This window comes from Danio rerio, chromosome 5 (genome assembly GCF_049306965.1).
Source record: "Danio rerio strain Tuebingen ecotype United States chromosome 5, GRCz12tu, whole genome shotgun sequence".
NCBI classification, from domain to species: Eukaryota; Metazoa; Chordata; class Actinopteri; order Cypriniformes; family Danionidae; genus Danio; species Danio rerio.
Window position 1 is genome coordinate 32,657,740 of NC_133180.1, and position 8,258 is coordinate 32,665,997.

At 35.8% G+C, this 8,258-nt stretch overlaps 1 protein-coding gene across 8 annotated transcripts in view; it reads left to right on the plus strand.

The window, feature by feature from the left end:
* The window catches only part of scai (suppressor of cancer cell invasion), a 53,600-nt gene extending 46,729 nt beyond the window's left edge, over nucleotides 1-6,871 (plus strand). For all 8 annotated transcript variants that reach the window (XM_021476512.3, XM_679172.9, XM_021476515.3 and 5 more), the window contains exons 14-17: nucleotides 133-205; nucleotides 366-539; nucleotides 1,708-1,808; nucleotides 3,871-6,871. In XM_021476512.3, coding sequence (XP_021332187.1) covers nucleotides 133-205; nucleotides 366-539; nucleotides 1,708-1,808; nucleotides 3,871-4,017 — 495 coding nt within the window. In that variant the 3' untranslated portion in view covers nucleotides 4,018-6,871. The remainder of the gene's footprint in view (nucleotides 1-132; nucleotides 206-365; nucleotides 540-1,707; nucleotides 1,809-3,870) is intronic.
* The last annotated feature ends 1,387 nt before the right edge of the window (nucleotides 6,872-8,258 follow it).

The following is an 8,258-nucleotide window of genomic DNA, read 5'->3' on the forward strand; positions in this document are numbered from 1 at the left end:
TAGGAGAGTCCTAAAAAGCATTTAAACACGTGCTTTACTGTGTATGATTATGTATGTGACAAATTAGAATTTGAAATGTAAAGATACTGTATTTGTCATGTAATATAACTCTTTTCATCTGTCTCACCACAGAATTTCTCCAATCTGTTCGGCCAGCCCCTTGTTTGCCTGCTTTCTCCAACAGTATATCCGAAGAGCATGCAAGGTCTCCTTTTTTTGTTGTGCTAATGTGTTGAGACATCAAACATTGCGATATTTGCTAAGCTTTTTTTCTTTCTTTCTTTAAAGTAGTATTTTTCTATTATTATGCTGCTCCTCTATTGTATTTTTAACACTGTTGTTGTCTTTTCTTGGCTCGCTCATAGACCAGTCTCAGCGTGGGAGTCTGTTTACTCTCTTCCTTTACAACCCCCTCATGGGCTTCCTATCTGTCTGTGGACTGAGCAGCATGCGTTATGGATTGTGGGAAAAAGCCCAGGAACTCCTGCGGAAGGTTTTCCATGACATTGGCCAGATGATCACAAGTTCACGAGTTATAGGTAAAGCTTATGTACACCTTGTTTTTTTTGGTTTCGTTCTAGCTGTATTGATAACTTTACACTCAAAACATTTACTCTTATATAAAAAGTTTATGCATGCATTGTTGGCTTATTAGGATAATCAGCATAACAATTTTATTTTTTATCAGTACACTCCCTGACAAAAGTCTTGTCATCAATCCCTGTTGTAAAAGCAACAAATAATGACTTGACTTCTACTATCATTTGAAAAAATGTCAGAAAGTAGATTTTTCTGATGAATCATCTGTTGAACTGCATCCCAATCATCACAAATACTGCAGAAGACCCATTGGAGTCCACATGGACCCAAAATTCTCACAGAAATCAGTCAAGTTTGGTAAAGGAAAAATCATAGTTTTGGGTTACATTTAATTAGGGGGTGTGCAAGAGATCTGCAGAGGGGATGGCAACATCAACAGCCTGAGGCATCAAGAAATTTGTGCTGCCCATTACATTACAAATCACAGGAGAGGGCAAATTATTCAGCAGGATAGCACTCCTCATACTTTAACCTCCACATCAAAGTTCCTGAAAGCAAAGAAGGCGCTCCAGAACTGATCAGCCCAGTTACCAGACATGAACATCATTGAGCATGTCTGGGGTGAGATGGAGGAGGAGGCATTGAGGATGAATCCAAACAATCTTGTTGAACTCTGGGAGTCCTGCAAGAAGGCTTTCCTTGCCATTCTAGATGGCTCTATTAATAAGTTATCTGAGTCATTGTTGAGATGTATGGATGCAGTTTTGCAAGCTTATGGGAGTCAAACACAATATGATGCATGATCACATTTTATTTTGGTAAATCTAGTAATCTAGAGGCCTTTGCCTTTCACATAAGCCACTTCTGATACTAAATGATCAACTAGAAGTCAAGTTATTATTTGTCGTTCTAAAACTTGGATAGGCGACAAGATTTTGTCAGGTGGTGTAAAAAAGTTTTTCCCCTTACTAATTTCTTGTATTTTTTTTTCCTTTTTTCCACATAATTTAATGTTTTAGGACATTAAGCAACTTCAAATATTAATCAAACTTAACACAAGTAAACACGTTATGCAGTTTTTAAATGAAGGTTTTAAATGGTGTATGTGATACATTGGACCAAAGGACATATTTATATTTCATAACTTTTCCTTTGACTCTCTTCCAGATCAGGCGTATCTGCAGTTTTATGGTGATGAGTTTCTGCGTCTGCTTATGATCCGCTTCGTGTTCTGCTCCTCCGCGCTCCGGTTACACAAGCTCTTCCGGGTGAGACTCAACTCCAGGAATATTAGACCCGATCATATTAAATAACACACAATCTGATTAGTAATGATGATCAGTAAGATGATAGTCATATTTGTCTCATGAAGCTTTTATTAAATAAGGAGTTAGTTATGAATCAGATCATTTTTGAGTTTGTCCATTTATACCAGTAGTTTTCAATTCCAGTCCTCGGGGTACCCGGCCTATTTTACATGTCCTTACTTAACACACTCGTTAACAGAGAGATCCATGAACTGATCCTTGTTTGTCAAATAAAAGAGACATAAAAATGTGCAGGGTGACGGAGCCACTGATTTTGATGAGTTCATATATGTAGCACAGTTCAAATGCATAAATAAATGTATTTTCGTATATACAGTGCTCAGCATATATGAGTGCACCCCTCTCAAATCTCTCTTTTAAACTCTTATTTTTAATAGGAAGCTATACAATATTAAATTTGTGCATATACATTAGATTAATCAGTACTGAAGCCAAATCTGGAGCTTATCTAGCAAAATAACTTACGATATAGGTTAAACTAGTACACCCACATTTATATGTTGTAGAAAATATTAAATAAAAAATTAAAGAGGAAAAATCAAGAAAAGCAAAAAAAAAAATTAGTTTAAATTTTGTAGGTTGTCATTTTTTTGAATATTTAGCTGGAATTTAGTTGTATTATCTTTCAGTTTCTAAATATTTTCGGTGACTAAAATATTGATTTAATAATCATTACTGTTTAATAAATCTGTTTATTTAAATGCACCAAAATACATTGCCTACAGTATATTCACAGAGAAATCGATAAAAATCAAAATGGGGTGTACTCAATTATGCTGAGCACAGAATGAGAATATTCAGACGATGTTCAAATTGTATTTTGAAACAGACCGTTGCATAACCAAAAGGCAACAAATTTTGAAAACTAAGAATTAAAATCTTGGCTTAAGAAAATGTGCTTATCCTGAACTTAATCCAATCGACAGCCATTTGAACAACATAGGGTTGTTGTTAACTAAAACTAAAATGTTTGTCATTTTATTTATTAAATTAAAACTGTAATTTTTAAAAATATGAATATTTCTATTAGTTCATACTTGATTATTTCATAATCTAGTTTTACAATTCCTACAATTAAACTAAACAAACTAAATTAACTAATTAATTACTAAATAAAAAATGTATAAAAGAAAAACAAAAGCACTTCAAACTTCACAACATTTTAAATAAAATAAATACTAAAATGTCTAAAATATAGTCATAATAAACAAAAACTATTTAAGTTTTAAATTAATTTAATTAAATATATAAAATATCTTTTATTGATTGTCATTTTAACAAAGATGCAATAAACTCTAAATATTGGAAAACTGTACATGGAAAAGTGCTGTGGTATGTTTAGGTTAGACACTTTATTGTGTGAAGAACAGTATATGGTAATTAATAATATATTGCGATTGACACGGATTACTATATAATTTAGATTTTTGTTTAATAAAGGAACAATTTTGTCATAAATGTAACATTCCAGGGTTTTTCCAATGCATATTTCAATGAGTGCCCTATAAAGTGTTAAGAGTTGATTTTAGGAGTAGGGTTAAAGCCTACTTGTGCAATTATAAATATACTTTAACTAAAGAAACTAATTACAGATGTTCTTTTGTTAGTGAGTAAAAGGAAATTCTGAATTAACATCCTGAAATGCAGGCATACGGTGGAATCTTGCACATAAAAAAAAGTTATTGAAATAAATAAATGATTATTTTTTTAGTTTTATATTTAGAATTAATATCTAGAATTTTCTAATAATTGTGATTGTGAGTCATGTTATGCACCACCTGGTGGCGCTGTTTACACCACATTTTGACAATCACTGAAAACTTCAGCCACATTTGCAAAACTAAAGAACAAATGCAGGTCCTCTCATTGTAGAAAGTTATAAAAATATAACAATAAAGATCACTTTTTATAAGATTACATCTTTTTTGAAGCAATGTTTTATTCACAATATTGCCACCAATATCAGCTGGATGAGGATGTCGTTTTTGTGCATGTGTTACAGGAAGCGAGGAGTTTTCCAGAATCGTATCCCCCTCTGCCAAAACAGGAGATGGTGGAGAGCAGCCTTCTACAGAAACATGTGCTGGAGCTGGCGGCTATGCTGGACGTGCAAAACCTCTTTTCCGATGGCATGCTGGATAACTATTGACCACATGGTGGCACCGTGCCAACTTACAGACACACGCACACAACACGCTTATGCCCATAAACACAAGCATACACAAGTTGGTAGGCAGATTCCTTTGAATAAGCAGGTTGTTTAACCTAATCTCATTTAGATCTAGGTAGATTTTAACTGTTCGAGAGAAAATATCTCATCTTCATGGGGCAGATATTTCACATGTATTTCTAGATTTTAAGAAACTACACACACCCAGATGTGAAAGCGTTGCTCCCAATATACAGCAATTTACCGCATGCATGTACCATATGAGTGTACTGTACGCGCGCAGGCACACAAGCCTGTTGAGGGCAGCTATCACCTTTCCTCAAGGTGTTCAGAGAGCACAAGATAACCATCGAGAACGAACGAGAAACATTTTATATGTCAATTGGTATATTTCCAGGGAGATTCTTCCAAAAAGATGAGCCTAAGGCTTTGGCAAAACACATTTTGGAGAAGGAAGGGTGTTTTTTTCTTCTCAACACTTTGCCTCTGCAACGTTTACACAACTCTTTCTGTAGGGAGCGTGCTGCATGTTTGCATTTATTTGCTCTGTCTTGCCTTTTTTTGTTGTTGTTTTGTTCTGTTTGTGTTTGCTTTTGTGTCTTGACACAAATCCTGCGGACTTTAGCCTGACCTTTTGAAGGAGGTCCACCATGCTGTGCCTCTTTTGGGTTATTTTGGTCATCAGCTAACCAGTTCATAAAGAAGATACCGTAGTTCACCCAAAAGATAACATTTGCAGTTTATATTACTCACCCACAAACCATCCAGGATGCAGGTGACTTATTTTCTTCTTTACTTTTGGTGTAATATTACAATTTTATAAAAGAATGTTAACACCGACCAGCATTTAGAGAACATAACAATAACTATAGAGAACAATAAACCATACGGAGACCAAACTAAATTAATACCTGAGCCTTCAGATGACACATTGTGTTAGTTCACCCAAAAATGCAAATTCATTCATTTTTGGTTAATTTTCCTACGGCTTGGTCTCTATTTCAGAGGTTGCCACAAGGGAATGAACCGCCAACTATTCCAGCTAGGGCTGCATGATGTTGGAAAAATTACATATTGTAATACTTTTTTTTTATTTGATTTATATTGCGATATTAATACAATTTCACTAGATAAGTTGAATAAATGTTTGTAAACAATCTATAATTTTAGATTAAATGGGAAGATTCTGTAGCGGGTGCATAAAATATAATAAACAATCTACAAGCATAGACACAAATTCAATGAAGAAAAATATGCAAATTAAATAAACAGCATTATATTGTTTTGCAAAGAGTCAAAGTTTATTCAGGTATACAGTGATTGAATAATTAAATGTAAAATAATTCTGCATAGTCTTTGTTTTGCATCCCCTCACACAGTCACAGGCCTCAAAAAACACTTATAATAAATTATATGAAATGATAAATTATAATCCAGACTCAACATTGCATATATTCGCTATGAGACTATTGCAAATGATCACATTGCGATATCGATAACCCAGCCGGGACTCGAACCACCAACTTTCTTACTGTGATGTGACAGTGCCAACCACTGAGCCACAATGCCACTCAAAATGCAAATTATTTTAATTGATTATTCATCCTCATGTTAACCTTCATTTGTTATCAGAATGCAAAGTAAGATATATTAGGTCAAATCTGAGAGCTGAGAGAAAGGTACCAAACACATGCATAAAACAGACCATATGCCTTCGGTGCTTCAGTCAGAATATTATCAAGTTAAGCTACAAGAATACTTTTGTGTGCAAATAAGACAAAACTAACAACTTTATTCAACAGCTTCTTCTTCTCAGTGTCGGCATATGGAGCACTGTACAGTGACTTATCCTCCCCCCTGGATGCAGCTACCTTTGGTAAACAAAGCACATGTGCATGAGAGGTGATACTTCAGCAGCAATCTCATAAACATGCGGAATATTCTTGAACATAGAAAAAAAAAACACTGAACAAGTTTAAGGATGTTTTTGGTACCTTTCTGGGCTCTGAATGAGACCTTGCAGTCTAAGGAGGATGAGGGAGCTCTCAGAGTTCACCTAAAATATATTGATTTGTTTTCTTAAGACGAATGAAGGTCTCAGAGGTTTGGAGTAACTAAAATCGTTTTTGTTTTTGTGTGAACTAACACTTTAGGAACTTATAGAGTAAATCAGTGTGTGCAAGAACCGTAATACAGCTTAAAACTAAATTATAAACTTTAATCCACAACCTCAGCAAACAATTACGACAATATGAAGTGCGAGCTTCCTGTTGCATAAAGTATAGAAAAAAATATTTCTACAAAATAAGTGTGAGGACATGTTCTGTTGTTTAACAAATTGCTCCTTGTGATTATCTTATGTGCTGAAATCTATATTTAAAAAAATGTGATTATATTTGCGTATGCAGTTTCGAATGAACAGGTTTAAACTAAACATATTCCAAAAGGTCTCCGCAGCTCTCACATGGTCGCCCACTTAAGCCAAGCAGGGCTGCGCCCAGTCAGTACCTGCATGGAAGACCAAATGGGAAAGCTAGGTTGCTGCTAGAAGTGGTGTTAGTGAGGCCAGCTGGGGGCGCCTAACCTGCGGTCTGTGTGGGTCCTAATGCCCCAGTATATTGATGGAGACTCTATACTGCTCAGTGAGCGCCGTCTTTTGAATATGATGTTAAACTGAGGTCCTGACTCTCAGTGATTTGTCAGACCAGCATGGGCGCTTAATCTGCAGTCTTTCTGGGTCCTAATCCCTCAGTATATTGATGGGGACTCTATACTGCTCAGTGAGTGCTGTTTTTTAGATAAGATGTTAAACCAAGGTCCTGACTCTCTGTGGTCATTAAAAATCGTAGGATGTTCTTCAAAAAAAGAGTAGGGGTTTAACCCTGACATCCTGGCCAAATTTGTCCACTGGCCTCTGTCCATCATGGCCTCCTAACCATCCCCATACCAAAATTGGCTTCATCAATCTGATACTTCTCCACCAATCAACTGGTGTGTGGTGTGAGGCACAATATGGCTGCCGTTGCATCATCCAGGTGCATGCTGCATACTGGTGGTAGGTGAGGAAATTCCCCCAATGTGTAAAGCGTTTTAAGTTTCTAGAAAGGCGCTATATAAGATGTACGGAATTATTATTACTACTGCTATTATTATTATTATTATTATTATTATTATATTCCCAATGTTTAAAATACATTGTATAAGCAACAGGAGGATTCCACTCCAAACTGTTATGATTGCAGTCAAAAGTTGTGAATTAAAGCTAATATTATTGTAAATGATGTCTGTTTCCTCCATAGACTGATCGCTTTGCTTCATGAGCCATCAGTGTATCATCTGAAGCCATGAGTACTAATGAATTCTTTTCCTCTATATTTATTTTAGTTTTTATTTTTACTCGCTGGTAACCTTATGTTATATTTTCAGCTATAAACAATCTTCTTTAATGTTCCACTAAAGAAAAAAGCCACTTACAGCTTGCGTAACCTAAGGGTCAGTAAATTCACAGCGAACAAAGTCTTTGGGTGAACGATCCCTGTAATAAATTGCTACACTGACATCAGAATCTCCATTTTGAATGGACCTTACTACGGAAGAGATTCTTCTTAGCATGCCTCCAATAGTGTGGTAAACCCATACTCGCATAGCTGATGTAATAACCTAACATCTTACTCCATGTGTGCAGTGGACGCCATTAGCCAACAAGAGTTCTCTTTTGTATCATCACAAGAGACAAACAGGCGTACTCCTGTATATAAGTACAAATCTGTGTACATATCTATATATAATTCTATAAATATATGTATAGTTCTATAAGAAGTCAATGTGATGCAGAGAAGTGTGTCCGTCTGGGTTGTTCGTCGTGGCAGATCTGTGAAAAGATGACCCTCTGCATGTGACAGGGGCAGTGTATTTTTAATTTTTCCTTCTTTCTTTTGTCTAATCTGTGAATGGACCATGCCACTGTCTCAGCCGCGCGCCGTTCCGCTATTTCAGCTCACATTCCAGAGATCACGGCATTAAGAGCGTCCCTCCTTCATCTGTTTCAAGGACAAGTGCACTGCGTCGGTCTAATACCAAGTGATGTGATCAGTGTTTCGTTTTTTTATTTCGTCACAATGATGTTGATACTTACGATGATAACGGTTACAATAATAGCCTTGCACTTTACTTGCACTATTTAAGTTTGATTCCGATGTTATTTATTGTGCTGTTGGCAA